Raw genomic sequence first — 22,540 nt, 5'->3', positions numbered from 1 at the left:
GACTGTGGGAAATTCACAAGCAGAATATGAGTGCAAGAGCAGGCTCACTTCCTGTGGTTTCCAGCAACTGGGATTCAGAAGCACTACTGCCACCAACTCCCATCAGTCCCAAGCCTCATGGCCAGTGGTCAGATGATGGAGCTCAGCCACGCTGGGAGGACTACAGGTCCACCACCCCTGCTTTAGGACTTTGTAAGAATCTCAACCCATCCCACCACTGAGATTTGAAACAGCACCCCTGAACCCTTTCATTCATTTGAAGCGAGATGCTGCATGGCCAACAAACACCTATAGGATGCATGGGAGGGGACGTAGGCTATGCATCCCGTCATATCAAGAGCCAATAGCCATCTAGATGTGGCTGGACTACAACTTCCAGCATCCCTGACCATCATGCTGGTTGGGGCTGGGGCCAACATCATCTGGAGGACCACAGGTTTCCCTTTCGTGCTCCAAGCCATGCTTGTATTGGGTCCATCAGAAAGGTGGGCAAGGCAGCTTCCTATATGATATGTAGAAGAGCCTCTGGTTTCTGGGGTATCAAGTCATTAGCTTAAGGAATGCACGTGTACTTATCCTCCAGCATTTCACAGAAGAAAACAGGATACATTCACCTTGCACCACTCCTGCCCTTGTAGGGAAGATCACTATCTGAACCTTCAGAACATAATGCATTGCTGAAGGCTCTGCTCTTGCCTGTCACTTGCTATCTTCACATACTCTGCAAAGGCCTGCCCTCCCCTGGTCTGGAAAGCCAACATGGTGTTTATTCTTTTGGTTAAAGAATTCAGCAGGGAAAACTGCTACAACAAATTGTCTAAGAAGACATAACCAACAACAGTGAAATGGTAAGTGGTGCACTGCATACCAATTTAGTGTTTACATCAAGGATGGGGCAGTTCTAGCCTGTGGGTCAAACTTGGCCTTCCATGCTTCCCCATTTTGCGTGCAAGAATAAAACCATGCTCACCTGTCCCACACCTGATGTAATATGTGGTGTTAGGTGTGGGACACATATATTCATGGTTGCAGAAAGCAGGGTTGACCTCCCTGTGCATCAGTTAACACATGGTGGTGGGGACGGGCTGGTACACTCAAACTCTGCAGGAAGTAGGGCTGAACTCCCATTCATGAGCTAATATGCAGAAAGTTCAGTCCTACTTGGTTCAGGCATGCAAACCAGTCCCCATTCCTGAGCCTTGCAGGAAGCAAGATTGAACCTCAGTTCCTCAGCAGATGAGCAGGGAATTCAATCCTTCTTGATCTGGGCACATCAGCCAGCTCCTGCTCCCGCACCCTGAAAAAGCAGGATTGAACCCTTCTGTATCACCCGATATGCAGTTTGTTGAATATTGATCAGGTAATGTCTCTCCTCACCACCACCAAGGGTCAACTTCATCGGGTGTTATAAAGGCAAGATGAACCCACCCAACCACCACCACTCAGAGATGTAACTTCCAGAGGACTGGGGGTGCAGTTAAATGTTGCTGGATGGCAACTCTTAAAGAGAAGCAGTGTGGAATAATGGTTAGAGTGTTGGGCTAGGACCAAGCAGACCAAATGTATCTCTGAATGTCAGTAGCTGGGATTGTTGTCCCTCTATCCTTCTTGTGGGCTTCCCAGAGGCCACTGAGGGAAACATGATGCTGGACTAGATAGGTTTTTGGTGTGAACCAGCAGGGTCCTTCTTACATTCTTATCCAGGTTCAAATTCCCATTCATCCATGAAACTCACTGGACAATCTGAGGCTGGTCACAATTGCTTAGCCTAACTTACTTTACAAGGATGTGGGGGGAGGAACATGTATTAACATCTTGGAGGAAATGTGGAAGATAATGGATGACAATTCTAGCAGATTGTACTAACCATGTTTGAACAAGGCATGCCCAAAAGGCAAAAGCAAAAACATAGGAAAGCAATTTACCAGAGTCCAGTAATAGCAAAGAGGAATTGTCCCTAACAAATAGGAGCAGTCAGAGCACAAACATCTGCAGGAGCACGTGCAACATATTGTTCAAATCAAAACACTCAAGGGCCAAACTGCTCCACCCCCACGATGGTATAGATAAGAGACATCTGTTCAATGCTCTCTCTTCTCTTTTCTCTTCTCTCTCCATAGTCCATTAGTCAAAAGGTCCCAGTTTGTGGAATCTTAATCTTACCCACATGGCCTAGAGAAGGAGACCTTCTTTTTAAACAACAACAACAACAACCAGCTTGTGCTATTTAGACAAGATTAAATTTATGAGAAAGCTGGCTGTTGGAGGATGACAGGGGATTCCAGGGAGAAGAGCTGGATATTCTCCAAGAAATCAAAACACAATTCAGCTAAGAGGGGCAATTTCTCCCTACTTCTCAAGCAGAAATGTCTTGTTGTGCTGCAGGCATCTGTGGAAATGTGGAGAGGTAAACTCTCTCTCTCTCTCTCTCTCTCTCTCTCTCTCTCTCTCTCACACACACACACACACACACACACAAACACACTTACATGGCAATGCCACAACTGTCATTTCTCCTGGTTGAATCAGCAGGTTTTTGTGTCTCCATTAGTCAAGTAAGTGGGAATAATCCATGCAGACCTAAATAACAACTGCTGTCTGCAACACACACACACTCACTCACACACACACACACACGTTGCTTTGTTTTGGCCTGCTATGTCAAGCATCTGAATACCAAGCAACAGATGTAGGCGTCATTAGTGACACACTGTTAATTTGTTTACCTGGCAGAGAAGGACTTGGCTGCTGTGATTCACTTGTTATTGAAGGGTGAAGTGGGGAGTCACCTTGGGGTATTTCATTGCCAAGTGACAACCACCTCAGGGAACAGCCCTCAGGGGGCTGTCACTGAAAGAAGAGGGGGTCTTTGTATTGTCATTGTAGCAGTACAGATCAGAGAGTCTTGAAGGTAAATAGCATTGCATGCAATAAGTCACTGTGACAAGTGTCTTCTCTAGTGCGGACAACCCATTTAGGAGGGATGGCTATATCACAGATCGTAATACTGTGGGATAGAGGATAAATTGGTTCAGTTCACATTTTAAATCCAACTGATCTACTTAGACGGTCCTGAACTCATATGTAGACCAGAATGCAGCTACCAGCTGGCTGATGTGCTTCTCTCAGAGTTTTGTGATGCAGTCTTGGTTTTGGAAAGCACACCCAAAAATTCATATTTAACAAGAAAAATGCATATTTTATGGGGAAATGCATTTGAAAAGGACACAGAATGCATATTTTAGGGAGAGAATATGTACATAACGTGTGGGTTTTTTCAGTTAGCAAAAAATAATGATGGAATGGACCTACAATTAACCGTATGTGAAACTGATATGGAATGGAAATGGGTTCATCAGTCCATCCCAATAACACTTTGTGTTGTTTTGTCAGAAAATTCCCTGCTAGATATGAATACCCATGGATGGTCAATATCACAGGAACATAGGAAGCTTCCATATATCAAACCAGATCATTGGTTCATTGAGCTCAGTGTTGCTTACACTGGCTGGCAGTGACTACCCAGGGTTTCAGACAAAGGACATTTCAAGAGCTACCTGGAGATGCCAGGATTTGAACCTGGGACCTCCTGCATGAGCTGCTGCTCTACAGCTCAGACAAAGGCAGCCAGAACATCTCCCTTTGGCCTGTCCCTCACCTCTGTGATAGGAGGGCAGTCTAGACAATCATGGCAGAGACCTCTGGTGACAGTGGACACAGTCCAATGCCACTCGTAGTAACTTCCTCCTGCCTATTTCTTCTGTTGTAAACTGCCCTGTGATCTTTGGGCAAAGGCTGTTTTATCAATTTAATAAACAACAACAATAGTATTAGGGGGAGAGCTCCCGATATATGAACAGACTGTAAAATTATGAATGGCTGGAAAGCCTAGTTTATTCTCACAGTGTTGGGGATTCTTTGCTTGTCGGACATTTGTGTCCTCTTTTGTAAAAATTTGATTAACATAAAGCAATACCCAGTGTGGAGCTCACTTGGGTACCATGAGAAATTAATGCAACACCCTTTCCTCAAAAGCAGTTGCGCCATGCTGCCTGTTTCAAAAAGGAGATGCCTAAAATCTTTTATCAAAGGATCCCTTGCAGAGGCCTGGTGAAGCTGTAATGTTGGATACTGCCAAACCACCCCCATTTCCTTATTACAGCTGACTACGATTCTCTAAGGCCGCTAGTTTGTCCTCCTCCTGCACGTACTTTCCATAGCTCCATAGCAACTCCATAAATCATCTTGCTTGCAGCTTCCTGTACAAGAGAGATCAGATTTCCTTATGGGAGAACAATGACGATATCAGTAGGGCTGTTTGTGCTTTAGTAGTCCTTCTGAAGCGGGGAGCGGGGGCAGCTGGCGACGATCAGGGAATCGTGCCCACTTCCAAATAAAGTCTTAACAATGTGGTGTGAGTGTCCTCCCAACACTGTCCCCAGATAGCTAGGGAATTCAGCAATGAGAGGATGACATAAGGGTTAGGGTGCTGGACTAGGACCTGGGAGATCAGTGTTTATGTCCCCACTCAGCCATGGAGCTTGATGGGTGAACTTGGGCCAGTCTCCAAGTCCCACTTTGACTAGGTGCATTGCAAGCAATAGCACCAAACTAGCTGTGATTATTAATTTCAATTTGGACTAACAATAGATGCAACCGACTGTCCCTCAGTCTAACCTACCTCTCAGGATAAGGAAGGGAGAACTATGAACCCCGCCTTGAGCTGCATAGAGGAGCAGTGGGATATAAGGCAATTCTTACATTTATATACTATATTTTCCACCAAGGAGCTGAAGGTGGTGTATCCCCATTTTATCTTCACAACAACCCTGTGAGGTGAGTTAGGCTGAGAAGTAGTGACTGGTCAAAGGTCACCAATTAAGCTTCATGGCTTAGTGGGTATTCAAACCCTGGTCTCCTAGGTCCTACTCTGACACTCTAAGTATGTAAACTACAACAACCAAGGAGGTTGTCAAGCAAGGAAATGAAAGCAGATGTGAGGGAGTTCTGAGGACCAGACAAGCTTGGAAGACACCATTCAGTCTTCAGGTGTGAGGTTCCCCACCCCTCCATTAGAACATCAATTATCACACTGGACACAAAGTACTTCTGGTTTCAAACTAAAGAGCTAAACCGTTCCCAATGATGAGCTATGTTTGAAAACTTCCATTCCCACTTTCTCGGAAGCCTGAACTGTGAAATTTCACAGATACAGAAATGGCAAGCGAAGATTCCCCCGGGTTTGTGAAAGAATGAGATCATGTCACCACTTTTATTTTCCATCTGGAAAGAATACTAAAATGGAAACACACGGGAAACGATGACACAATCAAAGCCTTTGAGGAGAGGAGCAGCACCTGTGCCATGCCAAAGTCAGCTGTTCTGCCATGACCCCAAGGGTACAAATATACACGGAAGATACTTTTATAAGAAAGAAATATCAGAGGTCTTCCAGAGAATTCCAGAGAAACCATTGGAGAATTTATCCCAACTCCCTGGGAAATTTGGTTTCCCTGCGTGTGAATAAAGTGGAGAATTTAAAGAGGCCACATGTAACGTGATCTCCAGCTGATGCTCAAAGCACTAGAAATCTCTGATTTGAGGCCAATTCCAATGTTCTCTCCATGTGGAGAAGAAGTAAGGAGGGGTCTCCAGCAGCAATTAACCCTGAAGCTAAGTTCCTTGACAGCATAGGAAGCAGAATTCCCTATCCTTATCCTGCTGGTTGAAGCAGGGGAGTGGTCCAATCAAGCCCTATGAAGAACTATTACATAGGACATTGGACCAGTAGAGGAGCTGTCCAACAGCTTCAGCAACATGAAGTCCAAGCTCCAAGTGCTGAAGCAGTCAAGGGGGAAGGTAGACCTAGGAGCTGGTCAATGGATCCATCAGCAGCTTCCAGGAAACAAAGAAAGCTTTATGTCATTAATGGAGAACCTTTTACCTGTTTAACTCCAACTCCCATCAGTCCCAGCCAGCATGGCCAGTCCTTAGGGTTGACAGGAATTATAGTCCAATGACATCCGTAGGCAAAAAGTTAATGTAATTAGCTGGGTTCTCTCATTCTTCCTGGCACATTAGTGGGAACCAAATCTCATGGTGATTGGTAGGGGTCCAGAATTCGGTTGGGGCACATTATTGTTAGAAAACGCCCTGGGGTGCCTCTGAAAGCCCCCAAAACTCCAAACGTCTTCTGATGAGCATAACTCCAGAGAGGCATTCCCCTTGTCTCCAGGGTGCTCCAGTCCCAAGCTTCCTTGGAAAATGCAACTATTTTGCAGGCTATCTGACCTCTCAGGGTGATTGTGAGAATGAAATAGGAGAGAATCATATATTCCACCTTGATCTACATAGAAAAGTTGGATATAAATGCAGGTAATAATCAGTGATATCATGGTCTCAGGGTTCCTGTCAAAGTGTCCTGTCTCCTCCTCATCCTGGTCCATGCTCAGACTCACAGCAGAATCACATCTAATTCTTTATCACATCAGGACCAAGGAGCAAGCTAGAACTTGGGACAAAACCATTACTGAGAGTGCAGGAACACAACAGAGTCTGAGAAGTCCTTTTGCAAGGCTCAATCTGACCAGGAAGCATTATGATACTCCTTTCTGTGCCGAAGGATCCAATGGCCAGCCTGTGTGGGTGGAGACAATCAGTCCAGGACCTGAAGGCAGTCAACTAGGGAAGCTGCCCCCTGCAATTCAGAGCTTCACCACATGGGGCACCCACACAAAGGCTGAGCTGTTCTTGAAATTAGAGGGCCATGCAGAGGTAGTGAGGACTGGCTGATCACGAGAAAACTTGTGGCAGGTAGCATTTAATTAAACAATAGAAACAAAACTTTGGGCCAAAAGCCAGCATTTCCTTGACAATTATTGATTTGTGACAAATCCCAGGTATCTCTGGACTGTTGGGACATATGTCTTTGGTCTGACCCAGAACAATATCTCCTATGCTCTGAATATTTTCAATCTCATTTTCCTCATTGAGTAACTTAAGTAGGGGAATTGCTCGGGCTAAGAGAGACACCATTAAGCCTCATTCTCCTACATTCCATTATTAGCCTAATGGCCCAAAATCTTTTGATTGAAAATTAATTCTCTGGAGGAATCTGGACAACAGTGTTTGAAATGGCAGCATTTATTTTTTTTTGGCGGGTGAATGGGGTAAGGGCCTCCCCAGCCTCATAATGACTATTTCTGGGTATTCAACCAGTTAGATTCTTTTCAACTTCATTGGCGCTCCCTGCAGGGACATTAATGTGACTTGAAGTAAATGGTTGGTTGGAGACACACTGAAGCTTACCTCCTTCAGATTCCAAAGCTAAATACTCATGTCTACTCATTATGTCTTATATATCTGTCTTTTAAGGATGAGTGGGCTTCCCCCTCCTCCCTGTCACCATTCCAGTGCCATTCCCAGGTTTGCTCTCCCATCTCTCCCAGTTTAACTTTGCGAATGTCTCAATTTGATTCCAGACTTCCTCAATTCAGGATTAGAACTCCCATCATCCTTGACAATTGGGCTGATGGGGAGGAGTAGCCAAAACATCTGGAGGGCACTAGGTCAGGGAAATAAGCAGTAGCCCCTTTCCTGCATTCTTCTATGCACAGGTTTAATACCAGGGAGAAGCATTCATAGAATCCAGAGCTGGAAGGGACGCTAAGGATCATCTAGTCCCCAACAATGCAGGAAGATGCACATACGGTGGAACCTTGGTACTCGAACGGCTTGGCTTCTGAACAAATCGGCTCCTGAACGCTGCAAACCCAGAAGTATGTGTTCCAGTTTGCGAGCATTTTTCAGAAGCCGAACGTCCCACACAGCTTCCGCTTGAGTGCAGGAAGCTCCTGCAGCCAATCAGAAGCCATGCCTTGGTTTTTGAATGGTTTCGGGAGTTGAATGGACTCCCAGAATGGAATAAGTTTGAGAACCAAGGTACCACTGTATGGGGATCGAACCTACAACCTTGACATTGTTAGCACCACATCTAACCAATTGAGCTATCAGAAGCAGGACTATGTCAACTGGCCGCACCTCCTGATGTGCACAAGAGCCCTCTCTCCTCCTGTTATTTCTTGCTACTGGTGTTTAGAAGCATTGTGGTGGCACAACATAGCCATTGTGGCTAGTTGTAGAGTGACCCAGGCTGTGTTGGGTTAAACCAACAGGAAGGAAGGAAGGAAGGAAGGGAGGGAGGGAGGGAGGGAGGGAGGGAGGGAGGGAGGAAATAAAGAAACTTGGGACTCTGCAGAATGAGCAGTTCAAGCCTAAGTTTCAGTAACTGGAATGAAGTTGTCATGAGACAGAGTTTTAGCAGTCTGCAGACAGCATTTCAAACTCCACCACCATCGCAGGCATGGTAATAAAAGTGTCTCAGCAACTTCTCAAGGTCTTTTATCGATTGCCAGTTAAAGCAGCCGTCCTTTTAGCTTTTTACCAATTGCCCTATTCAAGCATCCATTCTATCACAAAGCACAACCTTGAAGCTTACACCTGAGATACATTAACTGTTAATATTTAATACTTAAATTAGCTAGCCTACAATCCTTGTCCTAGATGAGTGAAGGACGAATGCGTTGCCACTGGTGGGTTAAGAGAGAATTCTCTTTCTCTGATAACCTTTCCTGTGACTCAGCTACATTAGTAAAAAAAACACAGCACTTCGAATACAGAATACAGGCTTCAGATTTTTCTCAGTTTCCATGGCTTAGAATGCCCGCCCCAACTTGTCCATTATGCCATCTCCCCTGCCAATGTCCTACCTATCATAGACCTTACCAGCCGGTGTTGAACTCGACGTGAGCATCAAAAAACCCAACCACTGGTGATGTTGCTGCCTTCCAACCTTGGATTCTGGCTCGGATCAGCCCTTCTCGTTTGTTATTACGAACTATTTTCACCAGCCCTGGGTATCTCTTGTGGACATACTGGTCCAAATTAAACTTCAGCTCAACTGTAAAAACAAAGAGAGAAGGAGATCTGGGAGTTGAGAAGCACATTCTGTTTCATTTCAACAGAATCTCATTTAACTCAGAGTAAACATTTCTGAAGCTGAAGGCTCCGATACTTTGGCCACCTCATGAGAAGAGAAGACTCCCTGGAAAAGACCCTGATGTTGGGTAAGATTGAGGGCACAAGGAGAAGGGGATGACAGAGGACGAGATGGTTGGACAGTGTTCTCGACCAACATGAGTCTGACCAAACTGCGGGAGGCAGTGGAGGACAGGAGTGCCTGGCGTGCTCTGGTCCATGGGGTCACGAAGAGTAAGACACGACTAAACGACTAAACAACAACAAACATTTTTGAAGACCTGAATGAGGACAATTCAATCATGCCAAATTACTCAGTACTTAGCCCCTTCTCTCTGCCCCACCATTTAAAAATTACTTCTAAAACAGAGGGTAGTATTCAATGATTGTGCTACCTGGAGTAGACACATTGAAATTAATGGACTTGATTCACTTAAGTTCATTAATTTCAGTGGGTCTATTCTGAATAGGATTTAGTTGGATAGTGTATTGGGGTTACTCTATTTTATTGTGCATTTGCTATGTTAGGTAGCCGAAAATGAGATGGATTGGGCCATTTGAATATTATTATTACTTATTATTGGTATTAGTATTCCAGATCATGAGAAATAATGAGTTTCTGCGCATTAAATTGTAATAAGTTGGTCCCACTGACCAAAGCTTAAGAAAGATTCACTTGGGAAGAGCCATAACTCAGTGGTAGGACATCTGACTTCGAATACAGAAGGTCACGTGTTCAATTCCCAGCATTTCCGTGTAGGGCTGGAAAAGACCCCTGCTGGAAACTGGTTAGTATAGTCGTTACTGAACTAGATAGACCAGTAGTCTGACTCAGTGCAAGACCATTTCCTATGTTTCTAAACTTAAAGTGCACCCCACAGTAAATATACATATTGCACCCCAAGATTGGATCACAAGTTCTCCTTCAACGGAAACAATACCTCTATATCTTCATTCTTTTTGGTGTCCATACCTGCCGCCTCCATTGAAGCAGAATAAGCACAGGTTTAGCACTAATTTTCATGTTATTTGCAATTGGATACTTCCCCGCCCCCCGGAAGCAAATGACACAGAAATCAGCACTAAACTTCTGCTACATTTCTCTTTTATGTCATGTGAAAGCACAAATATAATTAGGAACTTGACAGTTAGGGCAACGTTGGGGAGAACAGGATCAGTTGTGGTGCAAATGCAGTGCAGAACCCATATGTTTGCAGGCAAAGGGCCACAGCTCTGTGGTACATGGGAAGCTGCCATTGGTTCACCTAGTCCAGTGTTGTTTACATGGTCTGGCAGCAGTTCTCAAGGGTTTCAGACAAGAGTTTTAGTCTTGCCTGAAGATACCAGAATTTGAATCCGGGACCTTTTGCATACACTCTGCCACTAAGCTGTGGCATTGCACAGCACACAATTAGCACATTATTTCCCCATAGTGGGAAAACAAGCTGCTCATAAGTATATATGAATCATTTTTCCTCAACAGCTTTTCCTCCATTATGGACAATCCAAACATGCATTATATTAGTAAGAAACACAAACAAACAAACAAACAAACAAACAAACAAACAGGTGTTTTGAATATTCACCATTGTCACTGTTGTCATCCACCAAGATAATCTCCTTGAGCAAGTGGGATGGGGTGTGATTCACAACACTGTGTACTGAGCGCAAGATGACAGATAGAGCCTCATTTACAAAAATAAAGACCACCGAGATCTGGGGCAGGTCATCGGGATAGGACATCTGTTTGCACCTGGGGAGAATAAAAACAAAGACTAAGGTATACTGAGCATTTAAAAAACAACAACAAAAACCACACCTTAGCTTTCATTAAGCTTTTCTCCATTTAAATGCAGGGACCCAATTTTATGTATTTATAAAAACATTTGCATACCGTTATGTCATAAAAACAATATCAAAGTGGTTTACACCATGGGTTGGCAAACTAAGGCCCGCAGGCCAGATCAGGCCCCATTGCCTTCTGGATCCGGCCTGTGGACGGTCCGGGAATCGCTGTGTGGATCACCCATGCGCATGTTCTTCCCCTCTCCGTCCCTCTTCCTCACATGGCGGTGGTGGCGCCTCCTCCCTCCCTCCTTCTGTCTTCTTCCCACCCTGCCTAGAGAAGGAAGGGGGCTGGACTTTGTTGGTGCCAGCAGCAGCAGCAGTGCTCGAGTGGCTACCATTTTAAGTAGCCCTTCTCTAGAGCCTTTTCACACGCCGCTCATCATCACTCCGCCGCTGCCGCCAGCCCCTCCCGCTCGCAAGACACAGGTAAGCAGCCACAGGGGCTCGTGGTGCTTTTGTATCATTTTTTCTTCTTCTTCAAAATATAGTCTGGCCCCCCACAAGGTCTGAGGGACAGTGGACCGGCCCCCTGCTGAAAAAGTTTGTTGTTTACACCAATGGAATATAAAAATGTACAATAAAAACAATTACAGAAAGTTAAGAGCAGACATCTATTAACCACTGTGGAAGGGTGCCTTCTTAATTGTCTGCATGGCCCTGGCAGAATAGAGAAGTATTCAGCAGGCATTTAAACTGTATGGGGAGCAACCCTACTAGAAAAGCTAACCAGCAATCTGAAATTAGCACAGAGACAAACAGAAGAGGGTGTCTTCACCCTGGTGTGGCTCCCCTTTATTCCATATGCATTCCAACAAGACAATGACCTAAACCCCTAACATATATACGAATTGACCCAACAGCCACCCCCAAGCAAAACTCACTGCAATCAACTGAATGCAACCAAACATGCTCTGGGCTCTCCATTCTCTCGCACCACCAATATTAATGAATAAATTAATAAAGAAAGAACCTCTCCATGTGATGCTGACACAGAAACTCTGCACATACACTATGCCAAATAATGAAAAAAACATTATCTCCCCCTTCTCTCGCCCTTCAGTGTCTCACACTGAATGTAACTGACCTATAGAAAGGACTCTGTGAATTGAAAACAGAGACGTTATATGTACCTTTGTTACGCATGAAAATATTTCAACAAAACCTTTTTTTAAAAAAAAAGTTGGCACAGAAGGCACCTGCTGAATGTCTATTGACAGAGTGTTGCATAGGACTGGGGTGATGACACTATAGACACAGTTTCTTATTATTGTCAATAAGAGCATCTGCAAGTTGGAGAACAATTAGCAATGCTCCTGCAAATTATCTTAGTCATCAATCTGAGATTTAAGGGTTTAAGGAGCCCCTGAGGGACCCTGGACATAAGTCGTTCAGGGCTTTGTAATTTTTTGGAAATGGTTCACCCATATGCACTGGTCACTTATCTCCCCTCCATCTTGTGTGTATAGGATCACCAGGGATGCTTCTTTTTCTGGGTGATGGGAGGCTAGTCTGTGGCCTCCTAGGTATTAGGGACATGGGTGGCACTGTGGTCTAAACCACTGAGCCCCTTGGGCTTGCCGATCAGAAGGTCAGCAGTTCAAATCCCCGCGATGGGGTGAGGTCCCATTGCTCTGTCCCAGCTCCTGCCAACCTAGCAGTGCACACCAGTGAAAGTAGATAAATAGGTACCACTGTGGCAGGAACGTAAATGGCATTTCCGTGTGCTCTGGTTTCCGTCACAGTGTTCCATTGTGCCAGAAGTGGTTTAGTCATGCTGGTCACATGACCAGGAAAGCTGACTGTGGACAAACACCGGCACCCTCAGCCTGAAGCGAGATGAGTGCTGCAACCCCATTGTCGCCTTTGACTAGACTTAACTGTCCAGGCATCCTTTACCTTTAACTTTACTCCAAGATGTTACTCAACATTGAACAACTGAAATATCATCTCACTCCTTATGCACCCAATTGACCACTGCGCTCTGCAGGTGAGGACATCCTACATCTTATCAGGAAGTCAGTTCCTCACAATACAGAAATTGGGTCCTTACTGTGGTGGAATTCCCTCCCATTAAATATTAGGCAGGTGCCATCTCACTTGTCTTTTGGGTGCCTAATTTAGAGACGTTTCCCATTCAACAAGTGGAGTTCTCTCTCAGTTTGCATCTGTATTCGAATTGTTTAAAATATTTTTTAATAGTTTTAATTTAATTTAATTGGTTGTCTCCTTTGAGAGGTAGAGTGGGATATAGATTTAATTATTTGATTAATTAATAAGTACCATAAGCTCCAGCGAATATGGGCAACAGCCAGGGATGATGGGAGCTATAGTATGAAACTACCTGGAAAGCAACAGGTTAGGCCCCCAATCCTATTTGAACCAGGATATAGATTTTTCCCCAGCCACTACAATTGTGCTAATGGCTGAGTGTTACTCTAGGCACTGTCTAAACATTTTTGGATATTCAAACCATGCAGGAACCTGAGAATTAACCCCAGCTGCCGCAGGTATCAACCCACAGTTCAGTCTTCTGCAGAGCACCTTGCAATGAAAGTGAAATGCCAACTCTCTCCTTTGCATAGAAATTAATGTTAAAAATAACCAACATGCTCTCACAGGCAGATCCAGGGTCCAATTACCATAGCAATTACGAGGCCTGTTCTCTAAAATACAGCTAATGATACCACAGGAAATGACTTTCCTTGCTCTTGTCAAACTCGATGACCTCCTGGCTCATCACTTCAACGTAATGATCATACTTTTTTTAACCATTAGCCATTTATCTCTGGGCGTGGGGGTCACAGGACGTGCCTGGCTACCAGATAACCCCTGGTGATACGTGATGGAGAAGGTGAAAGTGCTGGAGCAATCTATTTTCTGGCCCAGTCCGAGCTGTACTGTATCAAAAGGTTGGTGGAAGCTATCACCCACCCCAATGTCCTTGTGACAATTTAAAGTCCTGTGGGCAACCTACCTCTCAGTGGGGCAGCACATTAGGGCAAATGGGGCAGTGCCCCATCACCCTCAGTCTGCCCTCAGCCAGCCCCCACTTGCCTGTCTTCTTACTTACAACTCGACCGGGGAGTGTGCATATGTCAGCTTCCTCCTCTGTAGAACTCAGCAGGGTGAAGGATGGGTAGAAGAAGAAGAGTTTGGATTTGATATCCCACTTTATCACTCCCTTTAAGGAGTCTCAAAGCGGCTAACATTCTCCTTTCCCTTCCTCCCCCACAACAAACACTCTGCGAGGTGAGTGGGGCTGAGAGACTTCAGAGAAGTGTGACTAACCCAAGGTCACCCAGCAGCTGCATGTGGAGGAGCGGGGAAGCGAACCCGGTTCACCACATTACGAGACTACCGCTCTTAACCACTACACCACACTGGCTCTCTAGAAGTTGTTGGCTCCACCTATCATTGACTCTGGAGCCACCTACTGTTGGCGTCCCCACCTTCCACCCTACCAGTCCCAATGGGCTACTGCTGGCTATGTACTAAAAAGGTCCACTGCGCATTATTAGCCTGCTAAAACATATTCCAGTGCTTTATAAAAAATAAACCTTGATGAGAGTGGGAGTGAGGGCAGAATTAGGAATGGTTCCTAAACACTATTCACTATGTGTTTGATTTGATTTGTGAGTCACCTACTGCAATCATACCTCTCAGCAACTTACAGTTTAAAATAATGAGCAATACACACACACACACACCGTAGCCCAAAAGTAGGTGTGCTGCTTTAGAATCCACTTTGTTTGTTCTTGACTCAAATTCTGATCATTCAAAATATCAGAAATGAAAAACAATCATGTATGTATCTATGTACAGTGGTACCTCTGGTTAAGAACTTAATTCGTTCTGGAGGTCCGTTCTTAACCTGAAACTGTTCTTAACCTGAGGTACCACTTTAGCTTATGGGGCCTCCCACTGCCGCCATGCGATTTCTGTTCTCATCCTGAAGCAAAGTTCTTAACCTGAGGTACCACTGTATGTATGTATGTATGTATGTATGTATGTATGTATGTATGTATGGAAAGTATATCTACTTTTGGGCCACCCTGTATAAGAGCTGCATTCAAACAAGGTTTATTCAGAGTAAAGACCCTAAAATGAATGGGCCTAAGTTAGTTCCCTGTCAATTTCAACGATTATACTCCGAGTACAACGAAGGTTGAATGTAATCCATTATATAATAAAAAAATACATAATATCAACAAAGAAGAAGAAGAGAAGGAGCAGGAGGAGATGCCATCTGGATCAGGCCAATGGCCCATACAGTTAGCATCCTGTTCTCACAGTGACCAACAAGGTGCGTTTGGGAAGCCCACAGGCAGGATTTGAGCACAAGAGCACTTTCCCCTCTCACTGGATTCCAGCAACTGATATTCAGTATTGCCTAAGATCCAGGACAAAAGCGCCGCCTTTTGGAAATTTCCCCCGAACGTCAATTCTGCCTTTGAAATCCTAAACATATGGCAGCTGTAGAGTAAACATGTCTAGGATTGCACTGTTTAACTTTAGCACTATTCAGATACTAAAATGTTCAACCTGTTGAAGGGTCGTGTGTACTAACCACACCCCAATATATTCTTGCAACCATCTTTGGCCTTCCCGCATTCAGCAGGAAGGTTGGGTCAGGGGATTCTAATGGAGAAGGGCCATGGCTCAGTGGTAGAGCATCTTGCTTTATGTGCAGAAGGTCCCAGGTTCGCTCCCTGGCATCTCCAGGTAGGATGGGGAGAGAACTCTGTCTGAAATTCTGGAGAGCTGCTGTCAGTCCGTGTGGACAATGCTGAGCTAAGTGGAACAACAGTCTGGTTCTATATAAGGCAGTATCCTCTGCATATTTAGCTGAAGCTTCCTGAGTCTTGGGAACCCTGAATGATCAGGATTTTGCTGCATAGTTTTCAAGGGACCTGTCAGGAGTAAGCATGAACCAATGGTACCAAATAGTATGGGAAACAGCCCTACTAGAAAAATCAACCAATAAAATGAAACTGACACGGGGACAAACAGAAGAAGACACCTTTACCCCGGTATGGCTCCCCTTTATCACATACACAGCCCAACAGGACAATGACAATAATCCGCCAACAGCATACAAATCAATATGGCTAACCTGATCCAAAACACCCACCCACGCCACTCACACACGAAAACAAAGATCACCACAGCCAACCACAAATGAATAACCACACCCTAGGCCAACCCCAACCTCTCTCACCACTGAAGGAACACAAGTGAACAGCACAAGCAACGCTGACACCAAACCCTACATACATTAAGCATAACAGAAACATCGCTACCCAACCCCAACCCCACTCATCTTCCCCCCCTCCACCCCTTCTTTTTTTTCCCTCCCCCTAATGTCTCCACAAATGAAAAGGATTTGTAAAAATGTTACATGGAAAAAATATGAGAGACATTACACTTACTTCTGTAAAACCAGAAAATCTTTAATAAATTATTTTTTACAAAAACAACAACTCCGCTGCCTTTCCACTCTCTCCCCCATACTTATTGCACCACCTGTATCTGTGATCCTGGCTACTACAGGGGGTGATGTTTCAGAACAGGGATAAGGAATGTCTGGTCCAGGGAGCAAATTTAGCCTTTAAGTGCCTGCTATTTTCACTAATATATGCATTTTTGTGCATATTTTAGCCTACCATAATGTATTTTTGTACACATTACTTTGCTGGAGAGCTGAACCGGAGAATTCAGAAACGTGTGAATTTTGAAGGCAGACTGTGTTTCGGTTTGTGTACAGTTTGCGGAAGTGCACATTAGGGCAGTTCTCATTGAAATGCAAAGTGGATCAAATTTGTCCCCCATCTCTGGTGAGGGCAAGATTCAAATCCTCGGTCTCTGATCCTACCCCCTACCCCCCACCCCAGACAAAAAGGCACTTGCTGACTGCAGAATCGCTAAGTTCTTTGGCTGCTGGATCTTGCAGGCAACCCTTCTGTTCTCCATTTGTTTCCTAATAAACCTAATTAGAATTAGGTTCTTGCTTCTGGGGAAAATGCTAATGACTATATCATGTGGCCTTTCCCCCTACCAAGTAATGAACCCTTTTCCTCCCCGATCCTACTGGGGGGGGGCGCACACTAAAGAAGCAAAATAACAAACTGGCATGATGAAGCACTAATGAGGCAAGAGAAGTGCACTGGGTTGATGTGAAGAGGAAGGAAGGGAACACATCTCCTTGGAAGCGAGCAATGGTTAAGGAAAAGTAAGGACACAAAGGCTGCCTACAAGCTCCTGGATGAATTTTCAGTGTACCTGCTGTGCTAGAGCAAGAAGGATTGGGGGGGGAAATGTTCCACCCATGCAGTAAGTTGAGAGAGAGAGAGAGGGGGGGAGGGAAGGAGGGAGGGAGGGAGGAAGAAGAAACAAGTTTTCATGGGAAATGGACCAAGCATCTGGTAAAATGGACAAGCCATTGGCCTGTTTCAGCAGGCTCTCCTCATGTTCTTTACTTCTAAGCAGGGAGAACTACTAGCCAGGATGGGTCTCTTCTGTTGGAGGCAGTATGACCCTGATACCGGTTGCTGGGAATAGACTCCCATCAGCCCCAGCCAACATGGCCAATGGTCAGGAATGATGGGAGCTGTAGCCCAGCAACATCTAGAGGACCACAGGTCCCCCATCCCTGCCCTACAACTGTGTTGGTGCAGGAGCCTCAGAATTCAGCCCCATTGTGAAATGTGTAGTAGACACACACACACCAAACTCAGCTTAAAAATGGGACGGGGCAGAAGAAAACCCAACACTAGGCCCAAGGCAATTCTCTTACCAACCCACATATCAAATAGAACAAATTTCAGCAGCTGCTCCAATCAGAATTAGGGATGTGGGGTTCGGTCGCTTTTGGTTTTATTCCAGTCTTAAATCAACTTCACATTTTCACATCAGTTTGTGGTGTTTTTTTTAAAAAAAGCCCTCATGAAATTTCAACATTTTAGTGTGAATTTCTCTTAAAATATATCTGTTTGCATGTGATTCGTAAGTCTTAACATTTGTATACTTTGTTCCTATGAATACATGCATAGTTCTGCACTTTATCCCAGAATGTATACTTCTGTACACATTCCTTGGCTGAAGAATTGCCTTTCAAAATACAGAGAAGTGCATGTTTTAAGGGGTGGGTGTATTTCAGTTTCTCAGTGTGACAGAATGTGTGAATTAGGTAGGTTCACCTTTAAATGCAAACTAAATTTATCTCCCATATCCTCAGTCAGACTATGAACTGAGAACTTCTGGAAGATGCAATTTAATAATTTTTAAAATAAAATAAAAATGAGCCTTTGGCTCAGAATAGACCTGTTGCTGCCCCAGTTCACCAATGAGGGAAATGAAAGCCTTCTCAAGGCTCTACAGTGGCTGATGGTGAATTGCCAGAGAACACACAATTCAGACATATATTTGTTATTCCCATATGGTCTTCAGAGTTTCTACTATGAGGAGAGCCAAGAACACTGGTGCTCTCGTCTGTGTGTAGCAAACATCCTGCTGCATTTCCTATAAGGAGATGTATCTGGTGATGAGGTGCCAACGTTTGTTCCTTTAGTGTTTGGATCCCTGCACTGATAATACACTCAAGCCAATACACTCAAGTGTTGCTGCAGGAGTCTTCCATAAATGGAAGCTCAGCTTCTTCTTTCACGGAAAGACTGCGTGTCTGACCAGAAAACACAAGCAACTTCCCTCCTCTGCAGAACGTCCCTTGCTTTATCATGACACCCTTGCAAAGATCTCCATTGAGTGCACTAATAATCCACTGTATGGCTACATTCACACCCAATCTCGAAAGCACTATGATACCACTTTAAACAATCATGGCTTCCCTCAAAGAATTATGGGAGCTGTAGTTTGTTAAGAGTGCTGAGAGTCCTCAGGAGACTCCTATTCAACTCCTGGAGCTACAATTCTCACAGTTTCCTTTGAAGAGGGATTGATTGTTAAACCATTCTGAGAATTGTAGCTCCATGAGGGGAATGAGAGTTTTCTAGTGACTCTCAGCACCCTTAACCAGTGGCGTAGCGTGGGGGGTGCAGGGGGGGCCGGCCACACCGGGCGCAACATCTGGGGGTTAGGGTTAGGGGGCGCAAATCCACGGGTTAGGGGGCGCAAATCCACGGGTTAGGGGGTGCAAATTACTTGCCTTGCCCCGGGTGCTGACAACCCACGCTATGCCACTACCCTTAACCAAATGACAATTCCCAGGATTCTTTGGGGGAAGCCATGATTGTATAAAGTGGAATCATAGCACTTTAAATGCATGGTATGAATATGGCTCTTGTTTCCTTTGACTCAAATGCCTCCTGATTCCTATATGACACTCCTGTGAGGATCATATCATGTCGTTGCAATGCAGTTGTGGGATGGGAGACGCCAACGGAATGGGCTAACTTAGCTCTACCTCTGATGCAGAGCCCATACAGTGGACCTTGCTATTTCCCCTCTCCTTCTGCCGCATTGATTACTACATTACAGTATAATTGGCTTTTGTTTATTGGCTTTGTGATCTGCTCTAATACCTTAGGGTTGGTCTGGTAAGCAATATTATAAGGAACATGCATTGTGCCATATAGAATGGTGATGTTCTTAAACTAAACAAGGAACCTCTCCTCACTTTAGGTGATTTGAGTGCTGGAAAAAAATTCCATTAGGGATTTCATTAAGGCTCTCTTGTCAGGAGCTCATGCAGCAATGTGTTAGGGAGAGCAGGAGCCGGGGAGAGAATTCAATTATTTGCCACTCTTGACTTCCCCTAACTGGCTTCTACTCTGTAAAAGTAGCTTAAGAGCCCTTGACAAGCAGTTTCCGTTTTAATGGTCTCTTGCATATTTCACAGGGGACTATCTTCAATCTGTGATTAAATCTAGCGCTGCAGAATTGGGGCATCTGCCTAGCCCAGCCTTTCCCACACTGGTGCTCTCCAGACATTTTGAACCCACTCAGCCAGTGCCAGCTAGTTCCAGTCACGGGGTGCTCATTTGGAAAGGCAGGAGGACCAACAGTAGGTGGAGCCAGATTCAGTAATAGGCAGTCACCCCCTGACTAGTTGTAAGTAACAAGGCAGGCAGTTGGGGACTAGCTGGGGGCAGACTGTGTGTGTGTGTGTACACACACATACACATTGCTTTTTTTCTAAAAAAACATTTAGGGGTACTCTCATTTTCCTACTCATATTGAAATACTGCCCCTCAATGAGGCCAAACTTAGATTCACAAAATGCTTAGGGGTATGTGTACCCCTGCATTCCCCAGAAAAAGCTCTATATCATCTATCATCTATCTATCTATCATCTATCTATCATCTATCTACACACACACACACACACACACATTTCAAAATACAATTGGAGGAAAAAAGGAAAAAGACAGAAAAACAACAAACAATAATACAGTACATTTCAATCATTTCATCAAATAATTTCTTTTGCTCAACTTCCCTTCCAACCTTCCATAGTTTCCTCAAATTGCATATTCTGCTTTTCCTAATCAGTCTTACCTTCCAATTTTAAACCACTTAGCATACTCCAAACCAGGTAGTGTTTTAACATTCTTACAATTGGTGTTGTTTTTTTTTTTTTTGAATAATCTACAAATAATTTCCAATCCTCTTTAAATGTTGTCACTTCTTGTTCTCTCATTTTACTCATCAAACTTGCTAATTCTACATACTCCATCAGTTTCATCTGCCACTCCTCCTTTGCAGGCACTGCATCCTCTCGCCATTTCTTGCAGACTGAGGTTCAGGGGCCAGTGCCCCATTGGGTCTGATTGACCAGCCTCCACTAGCTCCAGATAAATTTCCAGCTTTTGCAAGTGAGTTACTGGAGCTTTCAGGGGAGAACAAAAGCCTTACCTGTCGCCGACAGAACTAAACAAACAAGAAAGCGGACTGAACAAAATTACCCCCTAGTCTTTGCTTGTTCACCTGATGCTGTTACAGTGTGAAGAAATTAATATTTTAGGTGCCTTGATGTTCAGGAGTTATGTATAATTTACTCCTCAGGTTGCTCCCTCTTGCTAAGCTGAATAGTTCAAGGAAAGCTGAGGCCAAGTCTTATAGGAAAGGAATCCAATGCATGGCAAACCACCTAGTTGTACTGTAGATGTGCTTTGCAGAAGTTGTTGGTGTAGAATTTGTATCAGCATGGCCAACAGTAGTCCAAAACATATGTAGGGTAAAAGGTTAGGAAAAGCTGGACTCATTTAGAAATCTTAGAACCCCTTTAAGCTGTGATTCCTGCATTGCTTGACCTAGATGTCTCTTTTGTTCCCTTCCAACTCTACAGTTCTATGAACACCTGTTTTGAAACAGCTTCTTTGGCTTCCAGTTGGCTTCCAGGACCAACTTAAGGGATTCACTGTAGTGTTTGCAGACGTGTGCTTCTCCATATTCCAGTAGCTCTGACCTATAGCTCTTAGTGGACTGCAGAAAATAATAATTGTGTGTCACCCTCCAGACCTATCTTGGAGGAGACACATGGATTGCAGGGTCTGGGTCAGTTCATATGGCGAGAGGTGGTTCTTGAGGTATTGTGGTCCCAAGTTGTTTAGGGCTTTACAGGTCAAAACCAGCACTTTGAATTAGGCCCAGAAATTAATTGGCAGCCAGTGCAGTCGGACCAGGATCAGTGTAATATGCTCAAACAGTCTAACCCCGTGAGCTACCTGGCTGCCAAATTCTACAGCAGCTGAAGTTTCCAAACTGTTTTCACTACATCAATTAAATTTACACTTTTTTAAAGACAACGTGCTGCTGCCTGCCTGCTCCCACATTATGATTCCCAAACGGAAATTCAAAACAACGTGTGAACCAACAGAGAACTTTTGAAAGAAGCATTTCTTTTCCTAATGCATAGAAGAAGCTTCAAATCAGTGACCCGGGTAGGATCTGAGTGGCAAATCACAACTGGAAAGTATTTCTTAAAACTGTGAGTTAGGGCTGCTATCTTTGAAGTAAAGCTAAGATTCAAAAAAGAGCACCTTCAAACCAGTTGTAGTAGTTAAAATTGCAGCATATTGGCGTTGTCTTAAGCTGGCCAGCAGAGAGATGCCTTGCTGAATGTAAACACGCCACAGTCTGCTTTTAAATTTGGTATCAGCAATTGCTGGTTTCAAGTACCGCAGTGCTGAAACCTATCTTACAATTTCTCAAAAAAAGGTGTATTCCTTGCTGAAATGGCTTCGATTCTTCTTCACACTCTCATGGACTTTTAGAACGTTTTCAGAATTTTAGTGGGTGAAGCAAAGCTTGCTTTCTGGTTGTGAGGTGGTTTTGAGTGTTGTGTGTACGTTTCCATTTCTATTCAGCCAGGGTGTCTAATCTGTGGCATATCCTCCAACATTTATCTGATGAAAATAGGGACGTCTTAAGGAAAAGCAGGACATTCCAGGATCAAATCAGAAACCAGGACAGCTTCTGTAAATCCAGGACTGTCCCTGGAAAAAGGGACACTTGGAGGGTCTGACTGTAGCCTTCCAGATGTTGTTGAGAATCCAACTTCAGCAGCCTCAACCAATGCTCAAAGATGGTGGGAGTTGTACTCCAACTGCATATGGAGGTCCAAGGGCTAGCCACTCCTGCATTCATCATTTCAACACCACTCTGACACCTCCCTGGCTATTTGCACTTCCTGATCTGG

The 22,540-nt window shown here is 44.4% G+C and overlaps 1 protein-coding gene across 2 annotated transcripts in view; it reads right to left on the bottom strand.

Moving 5' to 3' along the window:
• The window catches only part of GALNT9 (polypeptide N-acetylgalactosaminyltransferase 9), a 181,723-nt gene that overhangs the window by 96,807 nt on the left and 62,376 nt on the right, over positions 1-22,540 (bottom strand). Inside the window, exons 3-4 of one of the 2 annotated variants that reach the window (XM_081893362.1) lie at positions 10,623-10,789; positions 8,785-8,959 (exon numbers count right to left, since the gene is read on the bottom strand). In XM_081893362.1, the coding sequence (XP_081749488.1) occupies positions 8,785-8,959; positions 10,623-10,789 (342 nt within the window). Of the gene's footprint in view, positions 1-8,768; positions 8,960-10,622; positions 10,790-22,540 lie in introns of those variants that run through there. The other variant, XM_081893363.1, reaches the window with a different exon arrangement.

Source organism: Podarcis melisellensis (genome assembly GCF_964234715.1).
Source record: "Podarcis melisellensis genome assembly, chromosome: 16".
NCBI classification, from domain to species: domain Eukaryota; kingdom Metazoa; phylum Chordata; class Lepidosauria; order Squamata; family Lacertidae; genus Podarcis; species Podarcis melisellensis.
This window is presented reverse-complemented; position numbering and strand designations above follow the sequence as displayed.